We start from the raw sequence: 19038 nt of genomic DNA, 5'->3' as shown, positions 1-19038 counted from the left end.
CTGCTGTGCCAAGAGATCCCTCTCCAACTTCGGGTCTAACAGGAACCTCTGGTGTGCGGGACCCTTTTCCAGCGCGTCTAGCTTCCTTTACAGCTTCCGGGACAGCCCCTTTGGGGGCGGAGCTAGGGCCGGAACCGCCCCCCTCCACGCCCATTCTCTCCCGCGCATGCCCAGTATCCAGGCTCTGGTTGGTCTGGAGAACGCGCTGGCTTTTCCCAGGGTGCTCCGCGCTACTGTCATGGCTGCCTCCTTGAGCTACTTTCTGCGCACGGGGTTGTAGGGTGGTGGGTGTCTTTTCGTAACTGAAGTCGCCACTGGGCTTGGGCGTCTTTGGAGCCTCCTCCTTTCACCTTGCTTTGTTGGCTGCTGCGTGAGTCTCGCGGACATCTGCGTTGGCGATGTCCGGGGTGGCGTGGACCCCGGAGCTGGCGGTCCTCAGGGGCTTCTCCACCGAGGCTGAGCGGCAGCAGTGGACGCAGGAGGGCTTCTCCGGCTCAGGTGAGAGGCTGCTGCGTGCGAGCTGGGTGCGCACCCCCGTTCCTACCCTCCTCCGAACCAGGTGGGCGTGGTGCGCTGGTTCCCAGGGAGGCCTCACCCCACCGTGCTCACTGCCCAGGTTCGGTGGTAACTGCAGCTGTGTCAGCGGCTTGACTACAGCCAGTCCTTTTAGCCCCTGTGTCCACTCAGGGAAGATAAGCAGCGTTTATAATTTAGTTTGGCGGATGAAAACCTCTACGCACACAGCTTGCTGGATGTCTTTGAGGTGCCTCCTGGGAAGGCGAACAGAGGCAGCCAGGGTGTGCTTTCTGTCAACAGTTAGCATGTAGCAGAGAAGTAAACAGCTCAAAGGCACTTGTGCTTATTAGTCAGAGAGGGGCGGCTGGGTTGGGAATTTGGCTGGCCCTAGGGGAGAAATAATGGACAATACGTCAGGACGGTGTGTGTGTGTGTCTGCGTGCGCGCATACGTACAGGTGTCGGGCAAGAGGAAGTTGAGTCTGCGGGTCCGAATGCCCTGGTCAGAGTTTCACAGCGGATGAGCTGACCTGCGGTGACAGGGTATGAGTGACAGAGTGGAGAAGGTTCTGTGGAAGAAGTCACAGGGGCGGTAGAGTCGATGGGGGCCCGTGTGCACAGAGCTTGGGAGGGACGCTGTGAGGGACAGAGAAAGGGTAGGAGTGGTGGGGGTGAAAGTTCCCAAACTCTAGCCGAGGAAGCTTTTCTGACGGCAGTGACATCTTCATGGATTTCCTGCCCCGCCTCAACCCCGAAGAATTTGTTAAAGGGGGAAGCAGGAGGGAGGGGAGAGCAAAAGAGAGTGTCCTTTTACTCTTCTCCCAGAGCACCCACAGTGGCCACTCTTCAGGTGTCCACTCTGCATCTTGCGGGTTAATGACCTGACCCAGCTGCTTGAGCCATCATCGCTTGCGTCCCAGGGTCTGCAGTAGCAGGAAGCTGGGCTGAAGAGCAGGAAACTTCTACCAGACCCTAGTAGGGGAAATCCTGACATGCCAGTAGGCATCTTAACGACTATGCAAAATGTCCAGAACGATTTGAAAAACTACCAACAAAGTTCAGCTTCCACCTTGGGGCTCATAGTCAGTAGAGGTGATATTTACTCAGTGCTTCCTGATGAATGTGCAACAAGTGTTGTGTGTACAGCTTTTCGGATGCTCAAATGGTAGTTTGACCTAACACTATTATACTTAGGAATATGAAAAAAGATTTATTCTTTTGCATTACTGTCCTCATTGTTTCTATTCCAGAGAGTGGATCTTTCGTACAACTGCTGCTAGATGGGACGTGCAAGGCTGTGTTTTTAAATACACTGACTCAGAATATTTTTAATTCAACCACAATGGCTGAAGAAAAGATTGACAGCTTCCTGGAGAAGAAGATCGTGTCATTCCTTGACCACTCAACAGATTTGGACGAAACAGAAAGGTAGAATTTTATTTGAAGAATTAAAAAAAAAGTTTTATTTTTTTGAAAGTCAGAATTACACAGAGAGTGAGCGAAGGAGAGAGAAAGAGAGCTCTTCCATCTGCCGGTTCACTAGCCAAATGTCCATAATAGCCAGAGCTGAACTGATCCCAGACTCGGAGCCAGGAGCCTCTTCCTGCCTTTCCATGTGGGTGCAGGGGCCCAAGGCCTTGAACCATGCTCTGCTGTCTTCCCAGGCCATATGCAGGGAGCTAGAAGGGAAGTGGAGCAGCTGGGACTCCAACTGCTGCCCACATGGGATGCTGGCATTGCAGGCGTCCAACTGGCATACTATGCCACCATGCTGGCCCCTGATTTTGGCAGTTGAGAAACCTGGCTTTCTGTTTCCTTGGAATTCATGGTGTACCAAATAATATTTTGTAAGTACTCTTGACCAGTAGGCCATCCAGAGTGGAGAAGTAAAATAGTGCAGGATTTAAGGGTTTCATGTGTATGATGGTGTGCAGTTGGGTATTAAGTGGAATGTACTGCATTTTCAAGTGCATTGGTTATGAAGGCTTTGGCAGAGTTTAAACTTTATTTTTAACAAGAAAACACACACTTTAATCTTTCTAGATTGCTGAATGATACTTCTAACTACATTTAATGTACATTTAATGCAGCTCTGAAAACTTAATATTATAGGACCCTTGATTTGCCTTCTTGCGTTAAAGTTTCTTTCATTTTGTGGGGTCAAGTACAGCAGGTGGTTACCCAGCAGAGCTAGCTAAGCCTTTCCAGGCCTCCTGTGTTCTTCCTGTAGACTTATGAATATGCCTTGTTCCTGTCAGTGGTGTCCAATTAGCATTTACTAACATTTTTATTTATGTGTTCCTTTGAGAGTCAGAGAAATCGAGAGCTTCCACTTTCTGATTGACTTTGCAGATTTATATAATTACTGAACCTCTGAGTCGGGCACTCAATCCAGACTTCCCATGTGGTTATTCAGGACCCAGGTGCTTGAGCTGCCTCGCAGTGTCTGCTTTAGTAGGGAGTTGGGGTTAGGAGCCAGTGGTAGAAAATGAACCAAAGTACTGTCACGTGGGATGTGAGTGTCTTAACTGGGGGGCCAAAGGCTTGTTCCCAAAACATTAAATCTTAGTTATCTTTAATATATTTGCAATTGTATTATAGCATTATTTCTAGAAAGTGGCTTCACTTAGTCCTTCAAGAAATAAATGAATTGACAGGGAAATAGAAACAGAAATTAGTCTTTGTGTGTGAAATGGGCCTGAGGGAAACCACCGCCTATGTGAAGGAGTGTAACAGTGTCAGGCACCCCTGGGAGCATGCTGTAGGGGCAGCCCTGTGCAGCGCAGTGAGTTTACATGGTCCCATCCTTCCCACCAACTGAGGCGCACCAGGAGAGGTTCCTCACTGGCTCTCTGCTGAATCTGATAACTTTGAGTACTAAAACCCATGGGCTGGATCTTACTCATTTCACACTCAGCAAACACTTAGTCAAGGAGAATTAATGGGAAGACCTGGATGCTGTTCTATTGCCCAGTTCAACTACAGGTTCCCCGCACAGCTCTTTTCTGTGATGCGAGTCAGGTGTGTTTTCACTCTCAGCTCTCTGTTCTTTTTTTTTTTTTCTTTAAGGTATTTATTTATTTTAATTGGAAAGTCAGATATATATAGAGAGAGTTGGAGAGATAGACAGGAAGATCCTCCATCCAGTGATTCACTCCCCAAGTGACTACAGTGGCCAGAGGTGCACCGATCCAAAGCCAAGAGCCAGGCACTTCCTCCAGGTCTCCCATGTGGGTGCAGGGTCCCAAGGCTTTGGGCCGTCCTCAACTGTTTTCCCAGGCCACAAGCAGGCAGCTGGAGGGAAAGCAAGGCTGCCAGGATTAGAACTGGTGCCAATATGGGATCCAGGCACATTCAAGATGAGGACTTTAGCCTCTAGGCCTGCATGCTGGGCCCTAAAATTAGTATAATTTCTTTTCATCTATCTATCTATCCATCCATCCATCCTGTAGTTTGTATTCCAGTATAATGCCAAAGCATTCCTGATTCTTGTTTACTGTTTGTGGAAAGTGAACTGTCTTAGGAACTAACCTTTGGTCTCATTAAAACATACACACAGATGCAATGTTTTATTTACTGCTAGATCAGAATTGTGACTGTGACTTAAAGCTGCAAAGAGATTTTGTTTTGCTTGAGGCCTTTGATACTAAAACTGTATTTTCAATTAACTATGGCAATTTGGTTTTTTTTGGTAGGAAGCCCTTAAGATCTGACTGTCCACTCCTAGTTTCCTGACTTGTGATTACGAACAGCCTCTTGGCTCTGTATTGTCTCAGGTTGTTTATTCTTTGCTCTTCTCTCAGTTGCACTGTATCCCAGGCTTTCTATTCTGGCCACCGTAAGTTTGTAGGTTTCTTTTTGTTTCTTACAAACTCTTGCTTTTGAGGAAAGACTTGGGCTGTGTAAAGAAAAGGGTAACTACTGCACTCTCCCTTTATTGGAAAGGCAGTTACAGAAAGGAGAGAGAAAAAGAGAGAGAGAGAGCTGAGAGAGATAAGGAGAAAGAGAGAAAGAGATGAGAGAGAGAGAGAGAGAGAGAGGAGAAAGAGAGAGAGAAAGAAGCTTCATCCCATGGTTCATACCCCAAATGGCCTCAGTGGTCAGAGCAAGGCCGGTGCAAAGGCAGGAGCCTCCTGGCTCTCCCGCATAGGGGCAGGGGTCCATTCTAGGCCATAAACAGGGAGCTGGATCAGACGTGGAGTAGCTGAGATGTAAACTGGTGCCCGTGTGGGGTACTGCAGTGTGGATCACAGTGGATCAGACCCCCACATTCCCTGCATTGTTTATTTACCAAAGATGGATCCTCACCTGTTAATGTTTTGGTGTAGTAGAGGTTGTCAAATTACAGCTGTGAGACCCAGGGGACTAAGAATGGCTTTCACGTTTCTGAAGAGTTGGCGAAAAAGAGGAAATACAAATGATACAAAGCCTAAAATATTTATTTCTGTCCCCTTGTAAGAAAATGGTTCTTACTATTGATATAAGCCAAAACAAGATGGGTTTCAGTCAAATTTTCTTCTAGAAGTTGTTAAAGTGTTAGAAGCAGTTTTTATTGTCAATTTTCTTTCATTCAGTGTCAGTTTTTTTGTACATCTTCAGGCAGTAGGAGAGCTATTAAGTAAATGCAACAAAGATGTGTGGCTGCCTGTTGAGGACTTCAGGCAGCTCTGCTCAAGAGAATTTGGACCTTGAGAGCTTGTTTGGAGGTTTTAGCAGAGGAACGCAGCTACTCATATACCCTTGACCTCCTCTAGCGGAGATGATCGTCCTCTTCGAGCGCGCAGCTTCGGGAGGGATGCACATGGAGCGGTGAGGGAGGAAGGGGATACCCGCCCAGCCAGCCAGATCAGCCGAATCAACCCTGGCAATCAGTGGGGTGACTGGTATCGCAGCCAGTTCGCCCTCACATCCTGCCCAAGAGAGTTTGGATGAGCATGGGACTGTTGTGCATCTGTGCTGTCTGTCAGTGGCCACTGGCCATGGCTAGCTATTGAATACTGAAAATGTGGACACTAATTGACGTTTACCTTTTATCGAATTATAGTTCATTTAAATTTAAATGAGCTGTTTGTGGTTTATAGCTACAATATTGAACATTATATACCTAGACCTTTTACGTTTCAGAGATCTTTATCGTAACACTAGGATAGTCTCCATTAATGCTAGTTGTCAGTTTTTCCATGATAAAATTGTTACGAGATCATGTGCTTTGGTAAGACTGCTTCATGTCTGTTTCTTCAACCATTTTTATGTGCAGGCAGCAGCTGACATTCCTACTTGGTGTGAGCAGTTTGCAGCTTTTTGTTCAGAGTAACTGGACCGGACCTCCTGTTGATTTGCGGCCTCAGGATTTTTTGCCGTCTGTTTTGTTCGAGCAATTCAGTGAGGTATGCCTACTGTCGTAGTGGTGTTGATTAATGACTGGGTCTTGATAAGCTGGAGTTGACATCAGGAAGGAAAGAATCGTGACTTTATGGTTTGTACCTTAATGAGATTTCTTATTCAAAATTTCAGTTATTTACAGAAGTTTCAATGTCCATCTCAACTACTTTTGATATTCCTCATTTAATGGATTTCTGTTAGCTGCTCTTTTTATTAAAACACAGACAGTTGTACCATTGTCCCAGTTATATATATTGCCTATTTACATGAATCTCTTTTCTGGAAAAGATATGTTTTGGTGCCCTGTTCAAGAATGGTTCCTAGGAATGGTCTCCTGGATACTGCAAGTCCTTAAAGTCTCTGGGCCAGAGATGCTCCATGGTGGTGGAGTAACTGTGTGTGAAAGGAACATTGTTGACCTGCATCAATAGCTCCTCAGTAAAGCTTATCATTTGAGTCTGTTGGACAGTTTTGAGCACATATGTGTAGAGCAATGTTAGTAAGAGGAATATGATAACTTGGCTTTATCTGTCTTGGTCATCGTGAACATAGCCTTCAGTCACTTGGCCCATAAAAGGGGCTTCCTAACATGTAAAGGTTAGGCAGCATTTGCTGTTACCTGGTTTGTCAAATTAGAAGTATCCAATACAGGTGGAATGGGGTTTTTAGAGATAATGTTTTAATAATCTTTGGGGTGGAAAAAGAAAGAGAAATCTACAAAAGCCACGTAATCGGAAAGGCACAATAGTTGGCTTTATACTCAAGAGCTTGGTGAATTATGAGTTACATGAAGCAGTACAATAGTTGAAATTTATACTGCTGACCTTAGGAGATGGTTTTTAAAGTCAAAATGAAGGCAGTTTAAAAACCACACTTTATAAAGGTTTTCATCCAGAGTGAGTTGTGGAGGGAAGGAATTCCCATTGCTCATATGGAGCGTATTGATTTCTCTCTTACGTGGAAATTTCTGACTTCTGGAGCCCTGTCATGTAGATTAGAATTCCATCACGTGGAGTCATAAGGATTTACTGAGCACTGATGGGCGGTTTGATTGCACCTAATTCATGCTCAGTGTCAACTTGGTCCTTGCAGATTTGAGGTTTTCTATGGATGAGAACTCCTCAAGCTCAGAATGGAGGAAGAAACTTGCCAAAGGTTTCGTGGTTGAGGGACTAGAATCTATAATGTCTGGTTCCAAATCCAGTATTCCTTTTTTTCTGTGGAAGTATAGAAGCACTTGTAAACTCAGGTAACATTTCCAAGTGATTATCTGAAAAGTTGAGACTGTAAGAGCTATTATTAACTAAGAGGTTTTTGGAAACTAGGTTTTGGCAGGAAAGACCTTTTAGTTGAGCATGTACCTTGTGCTGAAATTAGTGGTAAGTAAGTAGAAAGTGGATTGATGGAGAAGAGGGGGACATGCGTCTGGTGAACTTGCATGAATAGAAATCTAGAGGGGAGAAGAGCGTGAAGCTTTTGGGGAAAAAGTGAGCCTAGTGAGCTTAGTTGGTTAGAACAAACTATAAACTGGATGGGTTTCAGATCAGACCACAGGAAACTTTAAGTAAGACATTGGAACTGCCTCAGATACCCAAGAGAACATATGAAATATGTGCGGTTGAAGTAGTAAGTTGTGTTTATTACTTAGTCTGAGAGGTAGAACTTTACTGGCATCATAAAATGTATCTGTTGACATAGTTCTTGGTTATTGATTCCTGTTTCTACAACTGTCAAGGGCAGCTGGGGCTCTTGAGAGCCTTCAGGTTCTCCTCTGTTTAGCAGCCTTCTCTGTTGGCCTGTTGTGTGCTGTACTGAATGCTGCCTTCCACGGGTGTGGTTCCACTGGTGCTCTCACTTCCGCAGGGCTGGGAAATGCTGCTGGAGAAGATGCCCTCTGTGGGCCTTCTGAAGCATCCTTAGCCCTGCCCTCTCAGGAGTCAGTCTCACAAATTCTTTGCTTATCATTCCGTTGCTTTACTTGATTTTTTTTTTTTTTAAAGATTTATTTATTTTATTACAAAGTCAGATATACAGAGAGGAGGAGAGACAGAGAGGAAGAACTTCCGTCCGATGATTCACTCCCCAAGTGAGCCGCAACGGGCCGGTACGTGCCAATCCGATGCCAGGACCAGGAACCTCTTCCAGGTCTCCCACACAGGTGCAGTGTCCCAATGCATTGGGTCGTCCTGGACTGCTTTCCCAGGCCACAAGCAGGGAGCTGGATGGGAAGTGGAGCTGCCAGGATAAGAACCAGCGTCCATATGGGATCCCGGGGCATTCAAGGCGAGGACTTTTAGCGGCTAGGCCATCGTGCTGGGCCCTTCTTGATGCTTTTTACAACTGTGTTGGTATCCATGAAAACATTGTGTAGTGTTGCGTTTGGACTTTATGTTAATGAAACCTGCAATATATATTCTTTATGACTTCCTGTGTGCAGTGATATAATTTTGAACCTACACTGTTATTCATTTTTAGTCTTACATAGTTTTTTAGTTGTATGGAGATACACATCCCAATTTATATATCTGTTGTGCTGTTGATTGGTTGTTTCCATTTTTGTTCCTTATTTATACTGCGATTAGGAACATATCTGGAAATTATTTGCAAAACTTTCAGAAAAATCCCAATATTTTCTGAAGTGAGCTGAGGGGGCGGCTGTTTTTACTGTTCCTGGCTGTGCTTGGCCATCCTGAGTATTGAGGCCATCACTCTTTTAAGGGATTTAGAAACCCTTCTCAGCAGAATGTGAAGATCTGTTGTCTCCATCTGTTTGCAAAACAGCAAATTCCTGTAAACTAGGTGACTTTAAAGCATCAGAAATTTGTTTTTTCCTGATTCTGGAAGCTGGGAAATCTGTAAGTCAGGTGCCAGTGGATTTAGTATCTGTGGGAGACCGCTTCAGCAGATGGGGCCGCCTTGTCTGCCTTCTCACCTGCTGTGAAGCCTGGCTGGCTCTCTGAGGTCTCTCCTGAGGCATCAATCTTTTTTTTTTTTCAAGAGTTTTATTTTTTATTATATTGTTAAATTTTTATTTTAAAAGATCTTCTAAAATAATTTTTATTGGAAAGTCAGATATACATAGAGGAAGAGAGACAGAGAGGAAGATCTTCTGTCCATTGGTTCACTCCCCAAGTGACTGCAATGGCCAGAGCTGAGCTGATCTGAAGCCGGGAGCCAGGAGCTTCTTCCAGGTCTCCCATGTGGGTGCAGGGTCCCAAGGCTTTGGGCCACACTCAACAACTTTCCTAGCCACAAGCAGAAAGCAATATGGGAAGCGAGTGGCTGGGATATGAATCGGCCCCCATATGGGATCCTGGCGCAAGTAGGGCGAGGACCTTACCCACTAAGCTACTGCAGCAGGCCAAAGGTATCAGTCTTTTTTTTTTTTTAATATTTATTTATTTTTATTACAAAGTCAGATATACAGAAAGGAGGAGAGACAGAGAGGAAGAGCTTCCGTCCAATGATTCACTCCCCAAGTGACCGCAACAGCCAGTGCTGCGCCAATCCGAAGCCAGGAACCAGGAACCTCTTCTGGGTCTTCTGGAAATGGGTGCAGGGTCCCAAAGCTTTGGGCCGTCCTTGACTGCTTTCGCAGGCCACAAGCAGGGAGCTGTATGGGAAGTGGAGCTGCCGGGATTAGAACTGGTGCGCTTATATGGGATCCCAGGGCTTTCACGGCGAGGACTTTAGCTGCTAGGCCATGGTGCTGGACCCAAAAATATCAGTCTTAAACCCTTGTCTTGGAGATGAGGATTTCCGTATATGAATTAGAAGGGAACATGAACATTCATATCATATCATGCTACATTACATCTGCAGATATCTAGGGTTGAGTTGCTGTGTAGGGTTGTTCAACTTTCTTGGATTTCATGCCAGGTTGTTGAAAGTTTTAGAATGTATGTTTTTTTCTTTTGTTTTCTTTTGTTTTCTTTTAGATTTATTTGCTTTTATTAAGATCAGGCATGTTCAGGGTGGTATGGCTGTGGATGGGTGTGGCCTATTTGCTTTTATTGAAAAGACAGATTTACAGAGAGAAGGAAAGACAGAAAGATCTCCCATCCACTGGTTCACTCCCCAAATGGCTACAAAGGCTGGAGCTGAACCAATCTGAAGCCAGGAGCCAGGAGCTTCTTCCAGACCTCCATGTGGGTGCAGGGTCCCAAGGCTTTAAGCCATCTTCTACTGCTTTCCCAGGCCACAAGCAGCGAGCTGCATGGGAACTGGAGCAACTGGGACATGAATCGGCACCCATATGCTGCTAGTGCTTGGAGGTGGAAGGTTAACCAATTGAGCCAGTGCACCGACTAGAATTTATAGTCTTCCTAGCAGTCTGAGGATGGTAGCATTTAGTTCCTGAATCCCAAGGTGCCGTGTGACCCAGCCTTGGCTGTTACGAACCAGGGGATGGAAGATTCTCTCTCCTTTTCTCTCTCTATAACCTTGGCTTTCAAATAAATAAATTAAATCTTATTTTTTAAAAAACTGGCTTTTTAGGTTTTTTTAACGCAAGTGAGGAAAAGATGCTGTCCTTTGCCCGTGATGTCAGAGCCCTCTCTAAGAGTTATGTATTCTTATTGTCTGTTTTGTGACTGTCGTTAAATTTCTGCAGTAGACATTTTAGAAACACATGTACTTTGTTCATTCTACAAAGTCTGTTGAGCAGACGCGTGGGTTTTTCTAGAATGTTTTTGAGTAGCCCATAGCCTGTTCACGCTGGTCCAAGGTTGAGGCCTGCACGGCATTGGATCTGTGAAAAGTGTGGATTGTTTGACTTCAGCAGGAGTTTTGGAGACATGCTTTGTGATGGTACTTGCGAGCTTGTAAACCAAACAAGCGCAATGTAGGTGTTTAATAAAATCCCTGACATAACAATTTTGTTAGTGTGATTATTTTATTGTAGGTAGATATATGAAGCAGTGATGTTCATTGAGTGCCAACGTTTTCTTGAGTTACCTCTTTCTTTACTTAAACTTTTTTTTTTGACTTCTTTGTTCCTCTAAAATTTGAGCCTGTGAGAGCAGGCTGGATTAGATTTCTAAGGCATTTGAAATGTTATGGTTCTATCCAGTGCCAATTACTATGTAATAGATGAATGCCTTTGTTTCAATGTTAAATTAGCTCGTAAATCTCTGTATTACTACAGGACATGCAGACGTCATTTTTTTGTTGATTTCACCATTTTAGATTACAGTTTCCTTTTTTTTTTTTTTCAGACCAAAGGACTGGATGCAGCCATTCTGAATCTGCTTGTTCTAGATGGTGAGTCAATCTACAGCTTGACTTCCAAGCCAATACTGCTTCTGTTAGCACGGATCATCCTGGTGCACCTAAGAGACAAACTGACAGCTGTTCAGGTAAGGGGAGCAGAGAATCCATCCTCTGGTTACATAGTCCATTTTCTGTGTTGGAACAAAATAGCTCAGACAGGGTCATTTATTTCATTATTTTCATTTATTTGAAAGGCAGAGAAAGAGACAGGGGTGGAGATCGCCTATCTGCTGATTTGTTTCTTAACCTGTGGGATTATAAGACTGGAGCCTGTAACGCACTCTGGCTCTCCAAATGAATGGCAGACTCAAGTGTTAGAACCGTCACCTGCTGCCTTCCAGGATGCACATTAACAGGAAGTTGGAAATGGAAGCAGAGCCCAGATTCAAACCAAGATTTGCAATGTGGTGACATACAAGCAGCATCTTAACCCTCTGTACTAAAATGCACTACACAACTGAATAATTTATAAAGAAAAGGTGATTATTTAGTTACCAGTATTGGAGGTTGGAACTCCAAGATCAGACACCTGTATTTGGTGAGGGCCTTGTGCTGTAATGTTGTAATGGAAAGTTCAAGAAGAAGAGACAGAACATGAGAGACAGCTTCTCTTTACACAGCCTGCTCTTGTCGTAACCAGTTCATTTGTAATGAGTAAGACATTAATAAAACCTAATGATCTGATCCCCTTGTTTATTTATTTATATGTATTTTTTATTGGAAAGGCTTATTGATAGAGAGAAGGAAAGACAGAAAGATCTTCCATCCAGTGGTTCATGCCACAAATGGCTTCAGTGGCCAAGGTTGGGCTGTTCTGAATTCAGGAGCCAGGAGATTCTTCTGGGTCTCCTTTGTGGATACAGAGTCCCAAGGCAATGGGCCATCTTCTACTGCTTTCCCAGGCTCTAAGCAGGGAGCTGGATGGAAAGTGGAGATAGATGGGAAGTGGAGCAGGGACCCATGTGGGATATTGGCTGTTGAAGGGGAGAATTAGCCAATTAAGCCAAATCCTCTGTCCTCAAGTGGCTGCAACAGCCAGAGCTGAGCCGATCTGAAGCCAGGAGCCAGGATCCTCTTTTGGGTCTCCTACATGGGTGTAGGGTCCCAAGGCTTTGTGCTCTCCTTGACTGCTTTTGCAGGCCACAAGCAGGGAGCTGAATGGGGAGCAGGGACTCCAGGATGCGAACCAGTGCCCATATGGGATCCTGGTGCGTGTGTAAGGTGGGGACTTTAACTGCTAGCTACTGTACTGGGCCCAAGACCCTTCAGTTTTATTATTATCTATATCTGGGGAGATGGAGTGAGCGAGAGAGAGAATGAGAGATAGCACTCCTTTCCGCTGGTATACTTCTCCAATGCGCGTGGAAGCTGGGAGCTGTAAAATTAGTCTGGATTTCCTGTTTAGTTGGCAGAGACTTAATACTTGAGCTATCTCCCAGAGTCTGCATTAGCAGAAAGCTGGAATCGGGAACTGGGTTTAGGATGTGAATCCAGACACTGCTAAGCCAATAGCTCACCACAACCCTTTTAATTTATATTTTTTATATTATATTTATATTATATTTGAGAGCCAGAAACAGGGAGAGACAGACAGCTAGAGAGGTGTTACCATCTGCTGTTTCACTCCACAAGTACTTATGGTCAGAGTGGGTCCAGGGCTGAAACTGGGAGCCGGGAGTACTCATGCGATCTGAATATAGCACATGGATTGTAGGAACCCAACTGCGTGAGCTGTTGCCATTGCCTCGCAGGTTCTGTGCTAGCAGTAGCTGGTATATGGAATCGAGGCAGAGGCTGAGCCAATGTGGGCCATGGTACACTCTGGCATCTTAACCACTGGGCCTAGTACCTAATCATCTCTGAGGCCTCACTTCTTAACACTGCAAAAATGGCAGTCAAATTTCAGTGTGGGTTTTGGAGAGAATAATCTGCATCCAAAACATAATAGCATGTGTGACTTTTGAACTAATTAATTAGTGTCTGATTGTAAGTATAATGCTGATGTTTCCTGGTTATTTTTCTGCATGTTTATTTTCAAAATCTGATGAAAATAAGCAAAAGACTTCTCTCAGAAATTTATCTAGTATAAAGTGAGGTTATATTGAGCCTCTTTTATAGGATTATGTGTGTTCATTCTCAGAATTTTAAGCTTATGTTGAGAAAGAACCTTCATAGTCTTTTATTAATTTTGTGTAAACGTGATAAGCAGTCCCTAGAATGCAGTGGCTCTTTGTTACCGTTTCTTGGCTCAGTCGTACCTTTTTTGCTGTTTGTATTGAGTGCAGTAGGACGATTGTTGAGTGTCTGGTATGGTTTAATTCATGTGTAAAGTAGTGAAGAGAAACTCATTCACAGGAAGCTAATATGCAGTGGCAGGTGACGGGATCCCCACGAGGGAGACAGAGCCTTTGGAAAGTTCCTGAAGGGTGTTTACTGTGTTGTAACTGCACTTCTGCACTGTGCTGGGAAGGCAGTGAAGTTGATGTGTAAAGGAGGGTTGGGTGTTTTACATCGTACTTAAAATATATATTCAGACATGTGTGTTTCATGTCAGTGCCTGGGTTCTAGACCCGGCTCTGGCTCCTGCTTCTGACTTGGTGCCGATATAGAAGCTGGGAGGCATAGTGAAGGCACTGCTACTGAGCCCATGCCACCCTTGTGGGAGACCCAGATTGAGTTCCTGGTCCTTGCTTACGCCTCCCTCTCCAACCCTGGTTGCTGCAAGTGTTGGGGAAAGGACCTGGCAGATGGAAACTATTGTCTCCACTTCTTAAAATGTGAAAACCTTTTTAAAAATGTAAATGAATGGACATGCGTGTGTTGTAAGAAAGCTTTATTTAAATTTTGATTTAAACTACGTGCAGTTTTTACCTGACATGAGATAGTCGTCTTAATTTTTTTTCTCAGTGATTAAAAGGCATAAAACTAGTTTTAGTTTGGATAGTGTAAAAAATAAAACAAGCCATAGTCTGCACACAAGTTTCCAATAATCCCTACTCTCTTGTGTTGTTACAACTTGATTGATTATAGATACCACTTCCATGTTGTCACAAGTTGTAAATCTGAATTTTACAGGAAGTCTTCCAATGTTTATGTGTTGGTTTGAAATATTTAACATATACAATATTTCTGTGACTAGATGTATAGTTGGTATGTATTGCTTAATTACTTTCCTCTCCATGCCTTTAAGTTGAGAGATTGGCTTTGGTTTAGAGAGGTGAGTACTGTGGTATTGTAAATGAGGCATCACTTGGGGTGACTGCACTGTTACAGGTTCAAGTCCTGCTTCTGCTTCTGATGCTCTGCATCCTGGGAAACAGCAGGTGGTGATGAGTCATGTCAATGGGTGTTTATCACCCTGTGAGAGACCCTAAGACAGTTCTGGGCCCTGGCTTCAGTTAGGCTCCATCCTGCTGTTGCAGGCGTTTGTGGAGTGAGCTATCTTTATCTCTATGTCATTCTACTTATTAATTGTTAATTAACTGAAGAAGGGAGAAGAGAGTTAATGCCTCCATCAGCAGCTCTTGGAGAAGCCAGAGGGTTTGGAAGTGGCTGTACTGGAATGGCTTTTATTTTAGTTTTCTTTATTTTAAAAGCAGAGTGACAAAGTAAAAAAATAAAGATCTGTCCATTTCTTCATTCCTTTGCAAGTGCCTACAGCAGCCTGAAGCTGGCACCCAGAACGCCAGGTGGGTCTTCCATGTCCAAGTCTTCCACGTGGGTGTCAGGGAGGGACGAAATACCTGAACCTGTCACCTGTGGAAGAGTGGGTGTGAGATGTTACGCTTACAAAGATGTGGAAATGGATTTTTTTTCTTTTTCCTTTTTTTTTTTTTTTTATTATTGAAAACGCTAACAGTGGATAGGTAAGACTAAATTCATGAATAGCAAGCAGTTTAGAAAATGGATCTCAGTGAAAGTAAAACTTTTTTTTGCCAAGAATTCCTGAATTTCACTTTCCTGGTGCTTTTCCCCTAGAGCTTGCCGTGGTGGACCCTGCGGTGTGTGGGTATTCACCAGCAGTTGCTTGATGAGCGCTCACCGCAGCTTTTTGCTCTGGCTGAGGACTGTATTGGTCAAGGTATGTGGCACTGGCAGTTTTACTTGCTATGGCTATGGAACTCTGTTCTAATATCTTTTTATCTTCTTTCTGTAAAAAGTGTTTGGGTTAGTTTTTGGATTACAGAAAAGTTTTACAAATTATCAAACCATATATATTTTTTACAAGGCTGTAGACAACTCTAGGCTGTAAGCTCTTTGAGGACTGGAATTTTCTTTTAAACTTGTTTCTACTTGGCACATTATCTAGAAATTAGTAAATGTTTGCTTTGTGTTTCATGAAAAATACCAAAACACAGTGAGATTTTACTTAGTATAAGTTTTTTAGGTGAAAAGTTGTTGCCTCTAAGAAGCAGTGCCTGTAACTGGGAATACTTGTCAATCTTTTTTTTTTTTTTTAATTTAATTTTTAATATTGTTTACCTAGTTGAGAGATGTATGTGCATGTTGATCTGTGATTAAGGTGGGTAGGTCAAGGGTTGGTGGAAGGTGGATGTGATAAATGTTTCAATTTTTTTCGTTCTCTTCTGTATCTATGGGAGAGATCTATGGTGAGGTGGCAAGGTGGTGGGAGGAGAGAGGGTCTCTGCTTGCTGTCGAACTACATCAGTACCTGGGGATGGGGGATGGTGATTTGATGATGCCTTTGAGATCCCAGTATGGGGAGGTGTGTTCCAAGGCTGTTACTTGAGTGATTTTTGTATTTCTGAGACATTATCAACTTTTCTCATCAGGGATGAGAAAATCTTTCCAAGATTGTCCAAGATTGGAATGACCAAGTCCACCTTAGTGCACCCACTGACCCAGACACTTGCTGCAAAGTTTGGCCTGTAGAGTTGTGCAGTCTGTTCTGTTTTCCATCCTCTGATGAGGCAGTTGATGTCCTCTGCTGGCCTAGATGAACTAGCCAGCATGTCCCCCATGTGCATCTGGGCTGGCTGTCTACTGCAGAGGCATCAGCTATGAGGAGGCCCAGTCCTGATACATGCACTCCAAGGTTGGACCATGTGTCTTGTAATTTTTCCCTGTGGTTGGGGTTTGAGTTCAGCAATCTAGTATGGGAGTCCTCCAAGAAATCTCACCTGGGATGACCTCAGACTTGACTCTTTTGTGCACCAGCCAGTGCAGGGTCAGGTTTGGTCTGTTAGCTACACCAGCCAGTACAGTCAGTAGATGGATACTGTGGCCTAGCCTAACCCAGCCTGCTGTAGGCCCTCTCTTCATGCATATCTGTAGGTGCTGCCACCTAGTTGAAGCAACCCCCAATAATTCCCACTAATGCCCCCTAGCCCTGGTTCCAGTGCTCACCGGTAGAAAGTGGAAACCATCACAAGAGTGCCCATAATCTCCCTACTATGCTCATCCCAGCACTGGATTTTGCACGTTGTAGGCAGTTCTGAGGTCTAGCCTGATGTGACTTGTCCCCAGTTCTAGCACCTGCTAGCTGATGCTGCAGCAAAGCCTGACCAGCCTGCACTTACTGTGGCTCATGCACGTACCAATGGATATGGTTGCCTTGTCCAGGCTGGCTCTTTGCCCTAATGGAGCTCACATGCAGGCCAACAGGTTTTGTAGCCCTGCCCAGCCTGGTCTCAGCTCTCACACTCAACAACAGGAGCAGTGGCCCAGCAGGGGAGCCCCCGCAGCCTCCCTACTGGGCATGCCCATCCCCTGCTGGGTTTTATGTGTGTTGGTGGATGCTGCAGCCTAGTCTGGCATGGCCTGCCTCACCTCAGCATTCACTGGTGGGTGCTGCCACTTGACTCGGCCTGATCTGCCCCTAGTTCCAGTTCGTGCTGGCAGGCCTGCCCCAACGAAGCCAGGAGCTTCTACTTCTACTACTACTACTACTTCTTCTTGTTCTTCTTCTATTAAGATTTATTTATTTTTATTGCAAAATCAGATATACAGGGAGGAGGAGAGACAGAGAGGAAGAGCTTCTGTCCCATGATTCACTCCCCAAGGGGCCGCAATGGTTGGTGCTGTGCCGATCGGAGCCAGGAGCCCAGGTCCTCTTCTGGGTCTCCCACACGGGTGCAGGGTCCCAAAGCTTTGGGCTGTTCTCGACTGCTTTCCAGGCCACAAGCAGGGAGCTGGATGGGAAGTGGAGCTGCCGGGATTAGAACTGGTGCGCCTATGTGGGATACCGGCATGTTCAAGGCGAGGACTTTAGCTGCTAGGCCATGGTGCTGGGCCCAAAGTCAGAAACTTCTTATCAGTCTTGCATGTGGGGTGAGGGGCTGAGCATTTGGGCTGTCTCCTACTGCATTTGCAGCCCTTTAGCAGGGAGCTGGATGAGAAGTGGAGCAATCAGAACATGAGCCAGTATCCACATGGTGTGCTGGAATCCTGTGTTCCATGCAACGGTTTTACCCAGTGTGTGACTGTGCTGGCCCCTCCTGCAAATTTTTAGTTTTGTGTAAAGATTGTTCCTTTTTATTGCACAGTAGTTATACATGACCAAGAAATAAAATGTCACTAGGTGTTTATTTTTCAAGGAAATAAAATTTAATGCAGTCACTTTACAGAAAGATATTTCTTCCCTTAATTCCGTATAATCCTGTATTGTATAACTGCGTTTATGTCTACATCTTTACCACAATCAGTGATAGTGATGATTACCCTTAATTAGTAAGAAGAGAAAAAACATTGCCTAAATACTTTTTTTTAAGCTTTATTTTTACTAGAGAGGCAGGTTTACATAGAAGAAGAAATAAGAACAGAAGGTCCTCCTGCTGGTTCAGCCCCACATGGCTGTGGTGGCCAGAGCTGAACCATCCCAGAGCCAGGAGCCAGGAGCTTCTCAGGTCTCCCAGGTGGATGCAGAGTCCCAAGGCTTCGAGCTTCTTTGCTTCTTTCCCAGACCACAGGCAGGGAGCTTGATTAGTATTGGAGCAGCCGGGACACAAATTGGTACCCGTATGGGTGCTGGCACCATATGTGGAGAATGAGCCACCGGACCAGCTCCAGCTTGGTTTTTGTTTTTTTTGTTTTTTTTTTTTTGAATAGTAGAAACCACATGGTGTGTGTTAAAGAATTCTAATGGCAGAGTTAAAATTAAATTCTACAACAGAAGGGTAGCTCATATATCTAGAAAATGTGACTTTATGTGACTCATTCCCCAAAAGACTACAGTTCTTTTCCATACTGGATTTCAGTATGTCATTTGCTTTTCTTTGTAATCAAGAGCTTTTTATCTTGCTCTTATAGCCTATTCAACTACATTCTTCATTTTTATCTAGTCATAAATTAGTGACCAGACATAATTAGACATTTTGGCTAAATCGTAATCTTTCCTAAGATTTTAAAATTTTATTTAAAAGCGTTTCATTCTGCAGCTTGACCCCAATGTTGACCAGTTTAACTGAAAAATACTGTTAAGTGTCCAGAGAAAGATATCATATTTGAAATGTTGCCCTTGAAGAATGATCACAAAGTTGCCAAAATCTTTTTCTTTCTGTGGAAACTAATGGAAGGGCTTTGTGGCCATTTGTGATCTTCACAGTTCTGTCCAGGGATGTTCCCTAGGCCAGGTGGTGGAATACAGCCTGTCAGAATGTCAGCGTATCTTGGCTGGGATGATCACATCTGTGAACGGAGGAGGTTAGAATCTTGACAAATGCGTTCCTCAGCATGGTCTAATGCGTTTTGATTGTCACAATGAGGGAAACCACAGCTCTCTCAAGACTAAAGTAAAGGCACGCAGGAGTTTGTTGCCGGGAGCACATGTTCCTGTAAGTGCATGGGATTTAACAGTTATCTGAAGGTGAAGTCAGGAAGCCTGTGAGAAAACAGGTGAAAATGTTTTCTT

General features: G+C 44.4%; 1 protein-coding gene across 1 annotated transcript in view; it reads left to right on the top strand.

Moving 5' to 3' along the window:
• Positions 1-242: 242 nt before the first annotated feature.
• TTC27 (tetratricopeptide repeat domain 27) overlaps positions 243-19038 on the top strand; it is a 148294-nt gene continuing 129498 nt past the window's right edge. The window contains exons 1-5 of the mRNA XM_004582722.2: positions 243-498; positions 1766-1943; positions 5773-5902; positions 11114-11254; positions 15147-15249. Coding sequence (XP_004582779.2) covers positions 399-498; positions 1766-1943; positions 5773-5902; positions 11114-11254; positions 15147-15249 — 652 coding nt within the window. The 5' untranslated portion in view covers positions 243-398. The remainder of the gene's footprint in view (positions 499-1765; positions 1944-5772; positions 5903-11113; positions 11255-15146; positions 15250-19038) is intronic.

Source organism: Ochotona princeps, chromosome 8 (genome assembly GCF_030435755.1).
Source record: "Ochotona princeps isolate mOchPri1 chromosome 8, mOchPri1.hap1, whole genome shotgun sequence".
Lineage (NCBI taxonomy): Eukaryota > Metazoa > Chordata > Mammalia > Lagomorpha > Ochotonidae > Ochotona > Ochotona princeps.
Note: the sequence above shows the minus strand (reverse complement) of the source record. Positions and strands in the feature narration are given on the sequence as shown.